The following is an 18995-nucleotide window of genomic DNA, read 5'->3' on the forward strand; positions in this document are numbered from 1 at the left end:
CGAAACATAACCGGAAATATTATTGAATTCATAAAAAAATTAAAAGAAAAATAAGTTCAGAAAAAGCCTGAAAATCCCCTTACTCTGCCACTGCCTTCTTGTCACATCCCGGCCTGAGACGGATTACTTCCCGGGCCCGCTCCACCACCTAGCATGATATTGTCCGCTTTGGGCTTACCATTCCCTCACGGTTTTGTTTTTGGGAACTCACGAGCAACTTCCCAGTGAGTCACCCATCATGAGATTGCTCTAGCCCCCTTCTCGCTTAACTTCGGAGTTCCTACGGAACCCGAAGCCAGTGAGTTCCCAAAAGGCCTCGTGCTAGGTAGGGATGAGAATATACATTTGAGGATCACTCCCCTGGGCGATGTGAGATGTCACACTTCTTTTCCTGGCTCTGCGAATGCCTTCTTCAATGATAATCCTCCTTTTTTTTTTTTTTTTTTTAATCTTTTTGTTTTCACTTCTTCTGCTTCATTTATGATTAGCCCCAATTGACTAAATTAATGCCCAGTCGTTTATGTTTTTCTTCTTTGTCTTCCCTTTTTTCACCGTAGCTTTTTTTTTCTCGTAACCGACAAAGGTTTAAAGCCAAGTTATTGCCTTGTACCGCCTGGGTTTACTCACTGCAGTCATAGCCTCCCAATCAGTTTCTTCGACTCTCAAGTTGCTATGTAACTGAAATTTTAATCTCCCAACTCGACTTCCAATAAATCTGAAAGTGGCTAAATCCCCAAGTCAATTGACACCACTAAGTTATGGACCAATAACCAGAACCCATGCTCCTGCTAAGAACCCACAAATTGAAATTTGAAATGGAAAATTGGGTGCCCATCTTTCTGAATCATTCTCATTCCTGAACTGAGTTGTTGACGTGGTATGTATATCAGAAGAGAAAGCAGAGCTTTCTTCTCTCTTTTTTGTGCAAATGAAAAGATAAATGCAACCTAGTTGTTGAAGTGGTCATGTGCCTTTTCCTTCACCCTTCGCAAAAGTTAAATAATACCAATGTAAACTATTGAAGCCCAATGACATACACAAATATAGGTTAATGATATTTGAAACAATTCCCATACCTATTTGACTAGCCATGGAAACCAATGACTTATAATATAACTAGCCTCCATGCACATGCTCGTGTGGAAGACATTTTTTGAATCACAATGTGTTATGCACAACTTACATATTTTAAATGTATGTGTGTGTGTCTATATATATATATATATATATATATATGTATGCATATATGTGTGTGTGTGTGTGTGTGTGTTTGTGTGTGTGTGTTTGTAAATTGACAAAAGAAAAGTCAAATATTTGAAGTAAATGAATAATCTTAAATCATGCTAGAAGAAACCCCTCATAAACCAATTAAAGCAGCTGAATTCACATAATAAAATTGGTCTCTATAGAATTTACATTAAGAATAGAGAAAATAATATTTAATAAATAATTGATTGAATTACATTATTGCTAGCTCATTGTGAGGCTAGGCCCACCCTCTTCCCCTTAGTGTAAATAATATCATTTGTTAAAAAAAAAAAAAAATCATTTAACAACTAATTTAATCATATTATTATCCGTGTGCGAAAAACTTTTTTTTATAACTGGCATTACACGCATCTTAAGATGTTTTGAACATGTTTAAAATAGAGAAAATAATATTTAATAAACAACTGATTGAATCATATTGTTGCTAGTGTAACATCCCACATTGCCCAGAGAAGTGGATCCTGTAAACCTTATATGTATATTCTCATCTCTACCTAGCACAAGGCCTCTTGGGAGCTCACTGGCTTCGGGTTCCATCGGAACTCCGAAGTTAATCGAGTTCGTACTAGAGCAATCCCAGGATGGGTGACCCAGTGGGACGTTCTCGTGTGAGTTCCCAGAAACAAAACCGTGAGAGTGTGGTAAGGGCCCAAAACGGATAATATCGTGCTACGGCGGAATCGAGTCCGGGATGTGGTGGGGGCCCGGGCCGGGATCAATTTATAATTCCACTCCATCAATTTTCTTGAGGACTTTATTTTTAGTTAGTGCTAGTGCAGATATCTCAGTAGGTATTTTTAATGTCAAACTAACAAAAGACTAAAAGAGTACGTAGTTGCTATTTCAATTTTTTTTTTCAAGAAGGAAATGAAACAAATTGAGGATTTTAAATTTCAGATTTTTTATTAATGGAAAATTAAGGATATTAGATAGTCCTACCCGGTTTTAAGACAGAAACCATATCCTAATTAAATTGTAGTTGGCAATCAAACCCTAATGAACTCAGGTTCATTTGTACCTTGTTCATTCTAGAACAAGGGTTAGAAAGATTATAGTAAATTAATTATGCGTATCCGCTTACAATTTGACAGTAAATCCAAATTCAGTACCTTAGCACTGAGATAAATTTATTTATTTATTATGCTTCGTTGTATAACACGCGTTAGATAATAACATTAAGATCTTTTCTTTTTTTATATTTGATCAAAGAGTCCAAAAAATCTAGCGAATTAAAACTCCGGTGCATACCATGCTCCAACGCAACATGCATAGCAAATATCTGATTTTATCTTCATGTCAAAAAATAGTTGAAAAAAATTGCCAACATTTTCCCCTTTAAATAGTGATAGATAAACTTGTGCGAGCATGTCTTGGAAGTGGTAGGGAGGGTGTTTGGTACTGCTACTAGCTTAGCTTTGTTTGTAACACTGGGAAAACCTTGTTTCGTCTCTCTCTCTCTCACTCTCTCTCTCTCTCTCTCTCTCCAATTATTTGTTTTTTACTTGTCAAAGACCACTCCTTTTAAAAAACCAGCTCTTTCTCTCTCTACTCAAACAGTAGAAGAAACCCAACTCAAGATGCGCCTCTTCTTCTCTGTCGTCCAACTCTCTGAACCTTGTTCTTCCTCCTCTTCCTGCTCATGAACTCAACGCCCGCGGAATGGCCGAGGTGTCCGGAATGGATTTTGGGCTGATGGGTTTGGAGGGTTTGGTGGGTTCCGACGCTGGAGGAGGAGAGGCAGCGGGAAAAGTTGGTGACGGATCTGGCTCCGCCTCCACCAAGCAGCAAAGATCTTGGCAGGCGGAGGACGACTGGACGGCCTCAAAAATGCCGAAAAACGAAGACTTGAATGCTCCCAAGACAATGCCATTGCAGTACCAGGGGGCACCTCTGCTGAGATCTAATTCTCAGCTGCTTCCTCCTCCAGCTGAGACTCACAGGCAGGAGCAAATGCTGAGCTTTTCTAACAACAAATCAGAAGTCAGTTTTCTCAGCAAAGATGGAGACTTTGCCTACTACCAGAGGAATCCCAGTGCCATTCTCTCTCCTTACCCGAGGAATGCAGGCTCACCAGGTATTTATTTATTTAGTTCATTATTTTTTAATTTTTTTTGGGGTGGTGTGTTGGTGGTCAATGTTGGACATGGATTTTATGAGATGGGATTTGCGATGTGAAAGTGAAGGCAGAGATTTCATTTCAGGGACATTTTTGTGCAATTGATAGATGGGTTTTTGCTATAATTGTTGCCCGGTGAGTCTTTTCATAAGGCATTTTGTAGAAATTTTAGTTCTCGGGTCTTTTCCTAGAAACAGCTCAAAGATTGATAGAAACCAAATGGGAAAAGAAAATAGGACTAGCAGATAAGACTTGTTTGGGATAATTTTTTTTATTGTTTTTTTCGCGGTTTAAATGTAAATATAGTAAATTGTACAAATGGTTGATGCAATGATTTTTTTTTTTTTGTTTCAGGTTATGGAAGCTTGAATCTGAGCATGCATGAGCCTTTGACTGGGGCTAGAGGACCCTTCACTCCTTCTCAGTGGATTGAGCTGGAGCACCAGGCCTTGATCTACAAGTACATGACTTCAAATGTGCCTGTCCCTTCCAATCTGCTCGTACCTCTCAAGAAACCCCTCTACCCTTATGGCTTGTCTGGTCCTTCTAATCCCACCTCAAGTAAGCTCCTTCTATCGCTGCTCAACGATTTCTCGATTCGTCGAAATGCATCTGTATTGAAATTTAATTTTTAAGTTTTAAACTTAAACTACTATTTGTTCAAAGAATGAAATTTCCAATTTTTATGTATGTTGTTCGAAAGTTCTGTCCAGGATAGTGCTTGCAATGAGTATGTAAATGCTAGGTTTGATTCAGAAATCGTGTTCTTCGTGTTTTCCCTTTTGTCTGATTTGTCTATTTTCCAATGCCTCTATATGTTGTGATTTTGATTTTGATATAGTAGCGTGGGGCGCTTACCATCTGGGCTTCTCTGGCAACAATGATCCCGAACCTGGGAGGTGTCGCCGAACGGATGGGAAGAAATGGCGTTGCTCGAGAGATGCTGTTGCAGATCAGAAGTATTGTGAAAGGCATATTAACAGGGGCCGCCATCGTTCAAGAAAGCCTGTGGAAGGCCAGCCTGGCCAGGCCGTCTCTGGGACCAGTAATTCAAAGAGGGTGCCTATGAATTCGTCAATGTCAACATCCGTGATGGCAAGCAATGGCGCATCCAACAGTGTCACAACCATGCCGCAGCAGTTCAAAAGCTTGCAGCCTGCTGTTGCTGCCAATCCTTCTTCTGCAGATGCCTTTGTCAACAGGTGAAAAATTAGAGCTTCTTATCTGTTTTAGTTCTGATTAGGCCTTCTAGTTTTATTATAAGATTTTGATTAAAACAACCTTTTTCCTTTACTTTATTTGGAGACCCCATCATTCCATCTTTAATTTGGTGACAGTGACTAGTCCTACTAATTTGGATACTCAAATTAGGACCTTTATCATTGAAATTGTAATGTAATTATAATGGCTGTGCATATTTCTTACTGGTGTTTCTGTTTCACTCTTCTACTTTACTTTATGCACTGTGTTGGGCATTTTCTAATCAATTAGATGGTGTGTTTTGCAGGATGCAAGATCCACGTGGACTTTCCGTGATGTCTGCTCCTAGCCTTAAGCCGAAATCCAACAATTCGACTTCTAAAATTGGGAAACAAGAATTCCTAGCGGAAGAATCCTCCCAATCAGAGTTTGGAATTGTTTCTACTGATTCACTTCTCAACCCTTCACATAGGAACTTGTACATCTCTAAAGATTTTGGTGGTTCTTTCCTAGACTTCACTGATCAAGAAACTCAAGACCAACATCCGCTTCGCCAGTTCATGGATGATTGGCCTAAGGACCAGTCCAGTCACTCAGTCTCTACTTGGCCTGAAGAAATAAAATCAGACTGGACTCAGCTGTCAATGTCGATCCCAATGGCATCCTCGGAGTTCTCATCATCCTCTTCCTCCCCAACGCACGAGAAACTTGTGCTCTCACCGCTGAGGCTATCCCGGGAGTTTGTGCCTACCCAAATGAATTTGGGAATGAGCAATGACCTTAGCGAATCAAGCCAGGAACAAACTAATTGGATACCTATCCCCTGGGGAAATTCAATGGGGGGTCCTTTAGGAGAGGTCATAACCAACACCACCAGCAGTGGGAAGATCTGCAATAACTCAACATCGCCGCTTAACCTCTTAAATGATGGGTGGGATGGCAACTCTCAGTTGGGATCTTCCCCAACTGGTGTCTTGCAGAAGTCAACTTTCTGTTCGCTTTCAAACAGCAGCTCAGGTAGCAGCCCAAGAGGAGGTGAGATCAAGAAGAGTAGCCTTGATGGGGCAAGCATATATGATGACGTGCTAGGTTCGACCTTTGCAAGTTCCTCAGTTCCATCCCTGTAAAATTGTCAAAGCTACAAACTGAGGAGACAAGGCATGAACTTGCAGTAACCATTTGTGATCTTTTCAGTTTCTCTCTTTTTCTTGTTCCTTATCCACCTTTTAATTGTTTTTTTATTCGTGGGTTACAAACTAGACATGGTGATCCGAATATGCATAGGTATTAGCCAGTTTGGCTAGTGTGGATTTGTTGGTATCTATAGTTTCTCCGTTTATGAATTCTAAAGTAATTGATACTTTTGTTAATATCTCACCTTGTCTTGGTGCTTTTTGGGTTCCAAGAGACCTCGGTAAATATTCTTAACTACTTCAACTACATGCGTGATGATAGCAATAGACCAATGTTTTGAAACGGGTTAATATTTGCATTATTGGTTGAGGTAGGGGAGGGTATATCTTTTGCAGGATTGTGGAGTAGTACAATTCTAGTGAGGAGGATCTGTCTGTCCAGAGACCGTAAAAACAGTGGGGACAAAGGCAAGTCAATGATGGTTGTCATCATGATAATATAGAGATACCTTCCAAAACACATTTGTTGATAGATCATTGAAGGGGTACCCTATAAGTATAGGGCCCTCCTTTCTGGTGGCATTGCCCTTTCAACCTCCTGTTTTGGTTGATTTTGCAGTTGCAGTGAATGATATTCAAATCAGAAAATAGAAAATAAGGTCTAGGAGACAAGAGGCACTCTTGTGGGCTGTCACCCAACATGCAACAGCTCTGTTTGGTTGCTTGGATATGGGCCCAGGATAATAGAGTGTGGTGGCGACCTACCACCAGTGAGTCTGACCCTTATTAGCACATGTTTGGCTCTAGCCTAGTCCGACTTGTTATTGAGGCTAGCCATAAAAGGCCGGATGCGGTCAAGGGTTTTCATCCAAATAATGTTGTGATGGGACCGGGGCAAGCAAATAGAGGACCACCCCTTATCTTGATATTGCTGTTTTTTTTTTTTTTTAAAATTGTTTTTGATATGCTGTGAGAATTAAACAGTTGCAAAATAAGTTGTTGAGTGTTTAGTAAACTTTGTTTTTTTTTTTTTTTTTTTTTGTTAACGTGCTTTTAAGAAAAAACAAGTTTTCTAAGTGTTTGGTAAAATTTTATATAAATTGCTGTGAATATGTTAAATGACTAAAAATGATATGATATTTATATAATATAATAATTAACAAAGACAATAATGTAGGAGCAAAAATTGTAATTTTGTAAAATATGTGAGGGTATACTTGTCATTTGAAAATTTCATTAAATGGCCATTGATTATTATGCTTTGGAAAAAAAAAAAAAAAAAAAAAGCACTTTTCTAGAAGCATGGCAAACCATAATTCTGGTTTTCTATACTATCATTAACAACAGTTTGAAAAAAAAACACTTTTTTTGTTTGTTTTACTAAACACATTTGAATTTCCAGATTTTTTTAATACGCTGTTTGTTTTTTTTTAATCACCACAATCCCAAACCAGCCCTATGTTTTGGACGAGATTAGATGAATTGACTTAGGTATGCCTATGCATTAATGTGGCTTGCTTTTTCCATTCTGATCTTTGAGTGAGAAATTTTGAAAGAACAAATGGATGACAACTTTCTTATTTTGTTCAAGCTGAAGGTTACTTACGAAGAAAAGTTGTCCATTTCAATCAATCCATTTTTGTGAATTGTGAGAATTAGGAAATATATCTTTTCTTCATAAGTAACCTTTAACTTGGACAAAATATGAGAATTGTCATCCATTTTTTCTTCAAAATGTCTTAAATTTAGTAATAGTCTTATCGAAATCAATTCTATCTAACAAACCAATCCCAAAAGATTAGATGAATGAAGTTGAAATGAATAGATCCAATACATTATGAGCCATTTGCAAATATAATAACAACAACAAAGTTTTTTCTCATTAAATAGTGTCGGTTGTATAAGTCTATAACTGTTTAGGTGGTATCTAATAAAATTCCTTCTCTTCCTTTCTCCATGATTGGGTCAAAATTGAAATTGACCCCTCTTGGTGCTAACATATTTTCCAACATTTCGTTTTGATTATTTTATTCTTCCCTTTTAAAAATTTCAGATCCTTTCACCATTTCACGTTTGTAAAATGTTAAAGTGCACCTTAGTTTTGTTTGACTGCTGGACCTGCCAATTGGTGTATCATCATCGCAGTGACAACTGCCATGAAATTCCGCTCTGTAATGGCTTGAGTGCAACCAAAATCGGACGATAGTACAAGTTATGCTTCTGTTTTACGATAGTACAAGTTATGCTTCTGTTTTATAGAGTGGGCACTTCTTGCCACTGTTTAAAAATTGTATCAAATTCTGAGTTTCAATAATCTTTTGTCCCAAAATTTACTGTCACATTTTGGCCCAGGCACCCATCACATCCCGGGCTCGACTCTACCGTAGCACGATATTGTCCGCTTTAGGCCCTGATCTCGCTCTCACGGTTTTGTTTCTGGGAACTCACATGAGAACTTCACAGTGAGTCACCCATCCTGAGATTGCTGTCGTGCGAACTCGCTTAACTTCGGAGTTCCTACGGAACCCGAAACCAGTAAGCTTCCAAAAGGCCTCATGCTTGTTGGAACTTAAGTTTTATGTGGGACTCCAAGTCCCACATCGCCCAAACAGCCTTATAACTTCTTCTTTATAAGTGAGTTCACTCACTTATAGTTTGAAATGAATTGGGCCAAAGCCATGAACCTTGGGCCTTAGACATAGAGGGTTTGGGTGTATATATTAAATGTCAAAGATGGGCCTTGGGCTCGGATGGACGAAAAACACAAGTTACGTTTTTTATTTTTTGGATTCAGTTTTTTCTGAAAGAATAAAACTGATTGAACAGTTACGTTCAGTTACATTCGGTTTTTTTTTTTTAAAAAAAACTGATAAGCATGAACGATTGTATTTGTTCAAATTATGCCATTATATATATGGCAATAAAATCAGAAACTGGATCATCAATTTCATTTTCCTTCTCCATATTTCACAGAGAAACGCTCAATCAATTCGCAAGAATCCAAGTTCGTGTGCAAGAACTTGGATTAGATAGTTGTATCCTGCAAGATAGACGTCCATTTGAACTACTGCACTGGTGTAGGGGCGTATTTCTGTCTTAGGAGATTGCTACTGCAAGCCTCTATCTTCCTAACCAAGTCAATGTTTTGTGGTTTATTAATTTAGTTTTATTAATTGTTTATATTGTGAGATATATACATTGTATCCTTGTGAAATTTCTATTCGAAATAAACTGTGCAATTGTTGTATAATAAATACTTGACATTTGATTGGTATTAACAATCTAAGACAGAAATATGGATCAATCAAATGTTAGTGTCGTCAAGCAACATGTTGAGAAACCTAAGAAGTTCAAGGGAGTTGATTTCAAACGTTGGCAATAGAAGATGTTGTTCTACTTAACAACTCTGAACTTGAGTCATGTGATTACTTTTGAGTCCCCCAAAGCACCAGAAGAGGGAGATATTCCTGCCGAAATTCTGCAGGCTATAGAAGCCTGGACTCACAGTGAATTTCTATGCAGGAACTACATTCTAAATGCTCTAGATGACTCTCTGTATGATGTTTATTCATCATATAAGACAGTGAAAGAATTGTGGAAGTCTCTGGATAAGAAGTACAAGTCTGAAGTGGCAAGTTCCAAGAAGTTTGTAATTGGAAAATTTCTGAATTACAAGATGAGTGACACCAAGTCTGTTGTCAAGCAAGTTGAAGAACTCCAAGTGATTGTTCATGAGTTAGATGAAGAAAACCTTGGTCTGAAAGAAGGTTTTGTGGTTGGCTCTATCATAGAGAAACTGCCTTCGAATTGGAAGGACTTCAAGATTTATCTGAAGCATCTAACTGAAGACATGAGCATGGATCAGTTGATTCTCAAACTACGTGTGGAGGAGGATCATTGCAAAAATGAGAAGTATGATGTCTCTTCGCTGGAGGCAAAAGCCAATGTTGTGGAAGGAGGTGACTCACACAAGGCAAGACACCATCAGAAAAACAAAGGCAATGATGCTGCAAAGAAAACAACGACTGCTGTGAAAGGGAAAACCTTCAAGAAAATCAAAGGAGGTTGCTGGGTTTGTGGAAAGACAGGTCATAGGGCAAAGGACTGCCGCCACAAGAAGGATCAAAATTCTGGAAGTTCCAATCAAGCAAATGTTGCAGAAGTTACGTTTGTTGTTGTTGTCTCTGAAGTCAATTTATTGATTAATTCAAATGACTGGTTTGTTGATACAGGAGCAACAAGGCATGTGTGTGCTGATCGGAATTTATTTGTTACTTACCAATCTGTTGATGGTGGAGAAAATCTGTACATGGGAAATGCAACTGCGTCTGCCGTTGCAGGAAGGGAAAAGTGACTCTCAAACTCACTTTCGGAAAAGAGCTTTCACTCACCAATGTTCTGCATGTTCCTGATATTCGTAAGAACCTGATTTCTGGATCGCTTCTGAGTAACAAAGGTTTCAAAATTATGTTTGAATCTGACAAGTTTGTAATAACCAAAGGTGGGGTGTATGTGGGAAATGGCTATTTGGCTGAAGGGCTCTTCAAAATGAATGTACTTTCTGCTAATGCTATTAATAATAATAACAAACCTAGTGCTTCTTCTGCTTACTTGATTGAGTCCTCTACATTATGGCATGCAAGATTAGGTCATGTTAATTTTCGTTCTCTTCAAAGAATGGTTAACTTAGGCCTATTGCCAAAATGTTCCATGAACAAAGTATCTAAATGTGAGATATGCACATAATCTAAATATGCAAGACACTCATATAAATCAGTGGAAAAATCCAACGAAATACTTGGTTTAATCCATAGTGATCTTTGTGATTTCAAATCCACACCAACTCGTGGAGGAAAGAACTATTATATCTCTTTCATTGATGATTGTAGCAAGTATTGTTATGTCTATTTGATTCATAGTAAAGATGAAGCTTTAAACATGTTTAAGACATTTAAAGCTGAAGTCGAAAATCAACTAGACAAAATAATAAAAGTCTTAAGATCGGATAGAGGTGGTGAATACGAATCTAATGACTTTGCAGAATTTTGTTCGACACATGGAATAATACATCAAACAATAGCACCATATACTCCTCAACAAAATGGAGTGCCTGAACGAAAAAATCGTACATTGAAGGACATGATTAATTCCATGTTGAACAGTTCTGGTGCACCACATAATTTATGGGGTCAGGCACTCCTTGCTGCAAACACGATTTTGAACCGAATTCCACATAAAAAGACTAATCAATCTCCTTATGAAATCTGGAAAGGTAGGTTACCTACATATAAAACCTTGAAAGTGTGGGGTTGTCTTGCAAAAGTTCAAGTGCCTCTTCCGAAGAGACAAAAACTTGGACCAAAAACAGTGGATTGTATATTTATTGGTCATGCCAATAATAGTTCATCATATAGATTTTTGGTTCATAAATCTGAAATTGCAGACATTCATATAAATACTATACTTGAGTCTGCAGAAGTTGAGTTCGTTGAGGAAAAATTTCCTTATAAAGATAGGTCATATGTTTTGAACAAAAGAGTACATGAGGTTACTACAAGAAATGATGACGATAATCATGCTGCAACTTCTAGAGTTCAAAGCCAAGATTTGGAACCACGAAAGAGTAAAAGAGCAAAAATTGCAAAGGATTTTGGTCTTGATTTCCTCACTTTTGTAACCAAAGAAGAGCCTCAAACTTATAAGGTTGCATTAGAATCATCTGAAGCACCTTATTGGAAAGAAGCTATTCAAAGTGAAATAGAATCCATCATGCAAAATAATACATGGGAATTGGTTAATTTGCCTCCTGGAAATAAACCAATAGGACACAAATGGATTTTCAAGAGGAAATTGAGACCGGATGGTACCATAGACAAGTATAAGGCTTGTTTAGTTGCCAAAGGGTATCGTAAAAAAAAAAGGACTTGACTACTTTGACACTTATTCACCAGTAGTTAGAATAACATCTATAAGGTTATTAATAGCTATAACGTCTGTGTACAATCTTGAGATACATCAAATGGATGTCAAGACTGCATTTATAAATGGTGAATTAGACGAAGAAATATATATGGATCAACCTGAAGGTTTCATTGTCAAAGGTTAAGAAAAGAAAGTTTGCAATTTGTTTAAGTCATTATATGGACTCAAACAAGCGCCTAAGCAATGGCATGAAAAATTCGATCATAATATGATTACGAATGGATTTGTAATCAATGAAAGTGATAAATGCATTTATGTTAAGAAAACGAAAAATGCTTGTGTTACTGTATGTCTATATGTTGATGACATGCTTATAATGGGAACAAACAAAGATGTGATTAACTCCACAAAGAAAATGCTAAATTCTAGTTTTGATATGAAAGTTATGGGATTAGCTGATGTGATTCTTGGAGTTCGAATTCTAAGGAATTCAGATGGATATGCCCTAACTCAATCACATTATGTGGAAAAGGTTCTAAAAAGGTTTGGACATTATGATTGTAAACCTGTAGTAACTCCTTTTGATCCCATTCATAAACTTACTAAAAACGAAGAAGAGAGCGTATCTCAATTGGAGTATACCCAAGTTATAGGTTGCTTGATGTACATTATGAATTGTACAAGACCTGATATTGCTTATTCAATAAGCCGACTAAGTAGGCATTTAAGTAATCCTGGAAGAGATCATTGGAATGCTTTAATAAGGGTATTAAGATACTCAAAGCATACAATGAACTATGGTTTGCATTACACTCAATATCCCCCAGTATTAGAAGGATATAGTGATGCAAATTGGATTTCAGGGAGCACAGACAGTAAATCCACAAGTGGATATGTATTTACACTTGGTGGAGCAGCTGTGTCATAAATCATCCAAGCAAACATGTATAGCACGTTCGACAATGGAATCAGAGTTTATAGCCTTAGATACAGCTGCTGATGAAGCTGAATGGCTTAAACATTTTCTGGAAGATATTCCATTATGGCCCAAGCCTGTGACTGCAATATGTATACATTGTGATAGCATGGCTACACAAGGTCGAGCCAAAAATGCTAAATATAATGGGAAGTCGAGACATATAAGGCGACGACATAAAACCATTAGACAACTACTCAAGAATGGAACTATTTCCATTGATTATATTAAATCTAAGGAGAATATTGCAGATCCTTTGACAAAAGGCCTATCCAAGGATCAAGTGGCATTTACATCGAGGGGAATGGGTTTAAAGCCAACTCAATGAGTTATAACTTGACGGAAACCTAACCTAGCTAATTGGAGATCCCATGGTCTAGGTTCAATAGGCAAACTAGTTGAGGAAAACTCAAAGTAAGAAACACACAATCTTTACTCATTCTTATGATGGAAAACAGTGTGTTGCCTGTAAGACGAAGAGGGTGAATAACTATTCTTAATAATGTTAATATCTTATGATTAAGATGAATAGAACATGATATTCTTTATTAGCATTACCTATATGAGATTGATGTGGGGTCGCATCTTTGAGAATTGGTATGGCTACAATTTCTCTAAAGGTCTCATGAAATCAGGATATGTTCAGGACCAAAATGAACACAACCATATGAATTGACATGTGTCAAGATGTGATATGTGTGATACTTATTGTTTCGATTTTACTACAAAGAATGATCAGTTCAAGATAGTAAATTCACTGCTTCATTAGGTAAAACCGATAAGTACTCACTAGAGAAGGTTCAAGTCCAAAAACACCTATCTCGATGCGTATCATATCTAAGTTCTCTGGAAATACATTACTAATTTAGCTAGTATCTTATTTTCAATTCAAATGTGGGGTATTGCTAGAGTTTGAATAGAAAATGTGGGGTATTGTTGGAACTTGAGTTTTATGTGGGACTCCAAGTCCCACATCGCCCAAATAGCCTTATAACTTCTTCTTTATAAGTGAGTTCACTCACTTATAGTTTGAAATGAATTTGGCCAAAGCCATGGACCTTGGGCCTTAGCCATGGACCTCGGATGGATGAAAAACACAAGTTACGTTTTTGATTTTTTGGATTCATTTTTTTCCGAAAGGATAAAACTGATTGAACAGTTACGTTCAGTTACATTCGGTTTTTTTTTTTTTAAAAAACTGATAAGCATGAACGGTTGTATTTATTCAAATTATGCCATTATATATATGGCAATAAAATCAGAAACTGGATCATCAATTTCATTTTCCTTCTCCATATTTCACAGAGAAACGCTCAATCAATTCGCAAGAATCCAAGTTTGTGTGCAAGAACTTGGATTAGATAGTTGTATCCTGCAAGATAGACGTCCATTTGAACTACTGCACTGGTGTAGAGGCGTATTTCTGTCTTAGGAGATTGCTACTGCAAGCCTCTATCTTCCTAGCCAAGTCAGTGTTTTGTGGTTTATTAATTGTTTATATTGTGAGATATATACATTGTATCCTTGTGAAATTTCTATTCGAAATAAATTGTGCAATTGTTATATAATAAATACTTGACATTTGATTGGTATTAACAGTGCTTGGTAGAGATGAGAATATACATATAAGGCTTACATGATCCTCACCCCTGAACGATGTAGGATCTTACATTTACTGCGTTCCAATGAATTTTTACTGTTATATTTTAGTTATTACATACCATAAAGTTTACTAGAAAGTTGCTCTGTCTCACAATAACAACTTTCATAAAACGGTTACACCACGTCTTGTATCACTGAAATGTAATGTAGGTAAAAACTAACACATAATGCGTTATTAATATGGATGCAACAATAAAGGTGGACGTGTGTTATAAGAGGTCTTCTCTGGTCGCACACTCAAAATTATGCTAAAATTGAATTAGTTAATACTACAAAAGATCCAATACAACATTAGATATAATATTACAAAATTGACGTTGAGTGCACAAGTCCAACAATCTCTTATTTCACTAAAGCCAATCATCACAATGACGCACACCAAAACTATTAGGTATCTATCAGGCTGCTTCTGTGTTATTGCCTTAGTTATTGGGTTCCCTACTTTTTATCTGTCAGGGCATTAGTGATTGGATTCAAGACGACTTCATCATCAATTGCTTCTACATTTGTCTAAAGATCAAATGTGCTTACTACTTGAGTATTTAATATTTACACACTTATAGGAGAGTGTTATAGTTAGTATTTAACTTTAAGTGTGATTGTGTAACTCGAAAGTAAAGATCATGAACTCTCTAAGGTCTGAAATATCTTGCCTATACGTAACCGTATTACCTTGGGAGCAAGAAATCTCTAAGATCTAATTTTAAATTTAGAACTAGTAATAATTTGCAAATATATATTACTAACATTACAAATGGGAGACGAACAACTGGAAAATAAAAAAGTGAAGGTGAAGAATGATTATAGTGTTTAGAAAATGTGGAAGAGAATAAATGTTGTTACAATTGCTAGTTGATGCTACATGTTGTGAATAACGTGATGCTAATGGTTGGCTAATCAAAGATGTGACAACTAGAATACTTACAGTGTAACAAAACTTATAGGCAATACACATGTCGGATGAGTTCCTTTGGCTGCCATCGTGTTTTTGTTGACTGGGTGAAAGCTTTGTTGCATTCTGCCAAGCTCTCTATTCTCGTCAATGGTCAAGTTTCAGGCTATTTTTCTTGTGGATGCGGGGTTTGTCAAAGTGATCCTTTCTCCAAGAAGAGGTGCTTATCTGTGGTATTTCTAATTTGGTGAATTCCGGAATACTGATGCCAATTTTCTCTCAAGGGGTGTGACGGTCTCATGCTCTCTTTACAGATGATATAATTATCTTGGGCATTAAAGTATGGTCCGTTCCTTTTAATTATTTTGGTGTTCCCATTTTTAAAGACCACGCGTTAATTTTGTTCTAGGCATCGCAGATAAGATCAAGGCGAAATTGTCTGCGTGGAATGGGTCACAACTTTCTATGGCTGATCGACTTCAATTATTAAAATCCGTTTTGGCTAGCATGCTTGCCTACAACTTTCAAATTTATGAATGGCCAGTCTTTTTACTTCGTAAAACTGAGACTTGGTGTCGAAACTTTCTTTGCTTTGGCTATTTTGATGAATGGGGTGTTCCTTGGTTGTATGGAGTCAATGTTGTAAACCTATGGTGGAAAGGGGGTCTTGGCCTAAACTAGTGGTGCTCAATAAGGCTTTCTTGCTGAAAAAAAGGTTGGGAGATTTTATCTTCTATTTCGTCTGATTCCGAATTTCTTCGAGGCGAATTTTGGAGGGGAGGTAGGATTTGCGTTGTGCCCCTTGCTTGGCCCTTTCTCTAAAGGGTTGTTTTGTAACAAGTGCATAATGTCTTGAGACAAAGATCGGCTGTCAAGAACGTAAAGGAGGTAGAATGGGCAGTTGGTTAGATCAAGTATGGATCTTATATGGACGGTAGTTGGAGTCGGCGGCTCTCCTAGGGTTCCCTCATCTGGGATCCCTGGGGAAGAGGATCAAGTTGGCCCTTGCAAAACAAAAGATACGGTAAAGCTAGGACATTTATTGTATAAGGTCTACCTAATGCTAGATGCAGAGGCACATAATAGGTCGAACTCTTTTGATTTCTATGATATAGAATCAAATGATATTGAATCAAAGTGTCGTTTCTTATCTTTATTTTTTTTTATTTTTTATATTTATTCTTTATTTTCTTTGTTCCTTTTATTTTAGTAAAGTAAATAAATAAAGAAAAGGGAACTGTGGATTATTGCACAATACATTTTCATGTATGTTATGGCTTATATAGTTTTGTCGAGTGTAACGTAGGCTTAGACAGTGGCGAAGCTACATAGGGGCGAGGAGTGGTGTCCGTCCCTCCCTTTGCCGAAAATCAAGCCAAGGAGCGATGGTTCCGCCCCTCTGGTCTTGCTGGAAGTGATGAAGTTCGTTTGTGTTTTCTAGGTTAATTGCTGCTGTGCAGCTTTGCTGCAGCAAGTTCTCTTTTTTATGTGTGTGACAACCAGGCCAAAACAATGTCATTTTGGTACTGGTTAAAAAATAAAAAACTCTTCAGTTGGACGACATCGTTTGGGTTATTGAGTTAAAAAAAAATTAAATATTTAAAGGAGTCCCCGGTGCCTTCACTATCCCAGACCCCAAACGGAGAGTAACAGCTCCCCAAATCCCAGCCACAACATCCTATTAGCCTTCCTTGCTTCCAAAGTTCAAGCCATCTCCTTGCTGCCAGCTTCTAGGTGCCATCCTTTTGGTTTGGATGGCCACTTCTCTCCAAATTTTTAGATGAAATCTTTAATTTCTAAATTTATATTATCCCTAACCCTAATTCATTATTTAATACAAAATGTTGTTTAATTTATATAGAATCATAGAGTAACTGATCAACGTGGTTAATGACTATTAATTATGGATTATTGATAAGAAATTCTATAATTATTGATGAATGAAATTGTTATTTAGGGTAAAAATTGTATTTTTGATTATAGATTAATTGATTATTGATATTGATTAATTGAATTTTTGTTTATTGAATAATTTATATGATTATTGGTATTGATTGGTTTAATTAGTTATTAGTCATATAGTATATTCTACTTTAACATTAAGAATCTAAGATTTTTTTTTTCTTCACATCATACAGTTAATTAATATAAAGATACTATATTGAGCCTATTATGCGAAGTTTTCAAGGCATGGAACGTCATCGGCAACTATTGTAATGTGTTTGTATTGATAAACCATGAAAGACATTAATATAAAAGGATTTGATTGTTGTGATTTTTTTTAATCTTGCACTCTTTAAGTTCGCCCCTCCTCCCGACAAATCCTGGCTTCGCCACTGGATTTAGCGGTTATAGAACCATTAATGATTGGTGAACCTGCAGATCCATTTGCAACTCCTTTGTTTCCTATTTGGCTTGGCAACAAGACTGTTTTGCCTGAAGTTTTTTATGATTCTCGTTATTTGCTTGGCAAAGACAATGATTTCCTTCTTTTTTTTGTGGGATATGTTTGTCGGGCAGCCCCTAGCAAAGTATTTTGGTCTTCACCATTCTTTACACCACATATGTGTGAGATCGTTTGAAATTATTTTTTGATGGTGAGTGGCACCTGCCACCTCTCTTAATATTTCATTACCCGATTATTTGTGACCTAGTTAAGCATATTTTTTTTTTCATGACCTAATGCAGAGGATCTCTTGATTTGGGCTCCATCTTTTTTGGCAATTTTACTGTTAAGGGCTCTTATAAGTTCACATGTCCTAAGTTTGAGCCACCGAAATCTTTCTTGTTTGGAAAGTGATGTGGTAGACTTCTTACTGAAGTTGTTCAGGCAAAGATTTCTCTGGAGAAGACTCCTTGGACCTCAGCACAGCTCCCCAAGAGATTGGCACTTTGAATGTGTATATTTGGTAGTCGGGCTCTTACTTGTTGATGTGCTACAAGAAGAGAACAAAGTTAGTTTTGAAAGGTGCCTTTGTAGGGCCTTAGGAGTAGGCCTTGACGCTCACAATAAAGCTAACTAAGTGCTAGCTGTGCCACTATTATCTTAGTATAGCCGATGTAGAACAAGTATGTGTTAAGTCGATTTCTTGCACCCCAAATTACTTAGACTTCTTGTTATTAAAGGATTGTCATGGATGAGTTAAGTCCACATTAAGTTCTTTTCTTGCCTTGTAAACAAGGACTTTTAATTCATGGTCTTGTATGTTCAAATGGAGGGAGTCTAGTGCCCTTTAAATCATTTGTTCAGTTCTAACTTGCTCTTAATGAAAACATATCCATTAAGTTAACCAGATCCAAATGCAAATGAGACTCTCAAAATAACAAAACAGGTGGAATTGGCTTGAATACATACTAAAAAGTACATTAAGCAATAAATCTACTAATTTAGAGAACAAACGAAGAGACTCGAGTAAGATTTCACCTTGTCTGGCAAGGTTGAACCTCTGGCAACTACCTTCTCTTTGAGTTTATAGAGGTTGTATGCTACAAAGGGATGGATGGTAAACAAGTTTACACGAAAGAATCATACTACAACATTAAGAGAGGTAGCAGAGCTTTTATACTAGACAAAAGATGTCTTTTGTAAGGAACTACCACTAAAAGGACTGAATCTGGGTTGATTTCAGCTTTTGGATACAAATCTGGCTAGAGAGCAGAGTTTGTATGTTTGTTTGTTTGATTGGTTGAGTGTCCTTGTCTCTGATGCTTACTTCTTTGGGACCTGCCTAGACCTCCAGGGTCCCCGTTGTTGTGGAGAATAACATGCCCAAGGTAAATTGGTTTACCTCCAACCCTTTTCTGGCCGAAGCTGGCATTTCTTCT

At 37.2% G+C, this 18995-nt stretch overlaps 1 protein-coding gene across 2 annotated transcripts; it reads left to right on the top strand.

The window, feature by feature from the left end:
• Positions 1–2634: 2634 nt before the first annotated feature.
• On the top strand, positions 2635–5955 carry LOC137717862 (growth-regulating factor 1). 2 transcript variants are annotated; one of them, XM_068457361.2, is made up of 4 exons: positions 2635–3343; positions 3740–3946; positions 4227–4587; positions 4893–5955. In XM_068457361.2, the coding sequence occupies exons 1-4, from the start codon at positions 2929–2931 to the stop codon at positions 5710–5712; spliced, it is 1803 nt and encodes a 600-aa protein (XP_068313462.2). In that variant the 5' UTR covers positions 2635–2928; the 3' UTR covers positions 5713–5955. The 2 variants fall into 2 exon arrangements, with proteins under 2 accessions (XP_068313462.2, XP_068313469.2); XM_068457368.2 differs by having other exon boundaries at positions 4230–4587.
• Positions 5956–18995: the final 13040 nt, after the last annotated feature.

The sequence above is a fragment of the Pyrus communis genome, chromosome 15 (assembly GCF_041283825.1).
Source record: "Pyrus communis isolate YQ-2024b chromosome 15, ASM4128382v1, whole genome shotgun sequence".
NCBI classification, from domain to species: Eukaryota; Viridiplantae; Streptophyta; class Magnoliopsida; order Rosales; family Rosaceae; genus Pyrus; species Pyrus communis.

Bases quoted from the DNA above. Each gene is read 5' to 3' on its own strand.
- LOC137717862 (XM_068457361.2), top strand. From the start codon at position 2,929: ATGGCCGAGGTGTCCGGAATGGATTTTGGGCTGATGGGTTTGGAGGGT. The intron at 3,344-3,739 runs GTATTTATTTAT...TTTTTGTTTCAG, and splicing joins GAGGAATGCAGGCTCACCAG to GTTATGGAAGCTTGAATCTG. The intron at 4,588-4,892 runs GTGAAAAATTAG...TGTGTTTTGCAG, and splicing joins GCAGATGCCTTTGTCAACAG to GATGCAAGATCCACGTGGAC.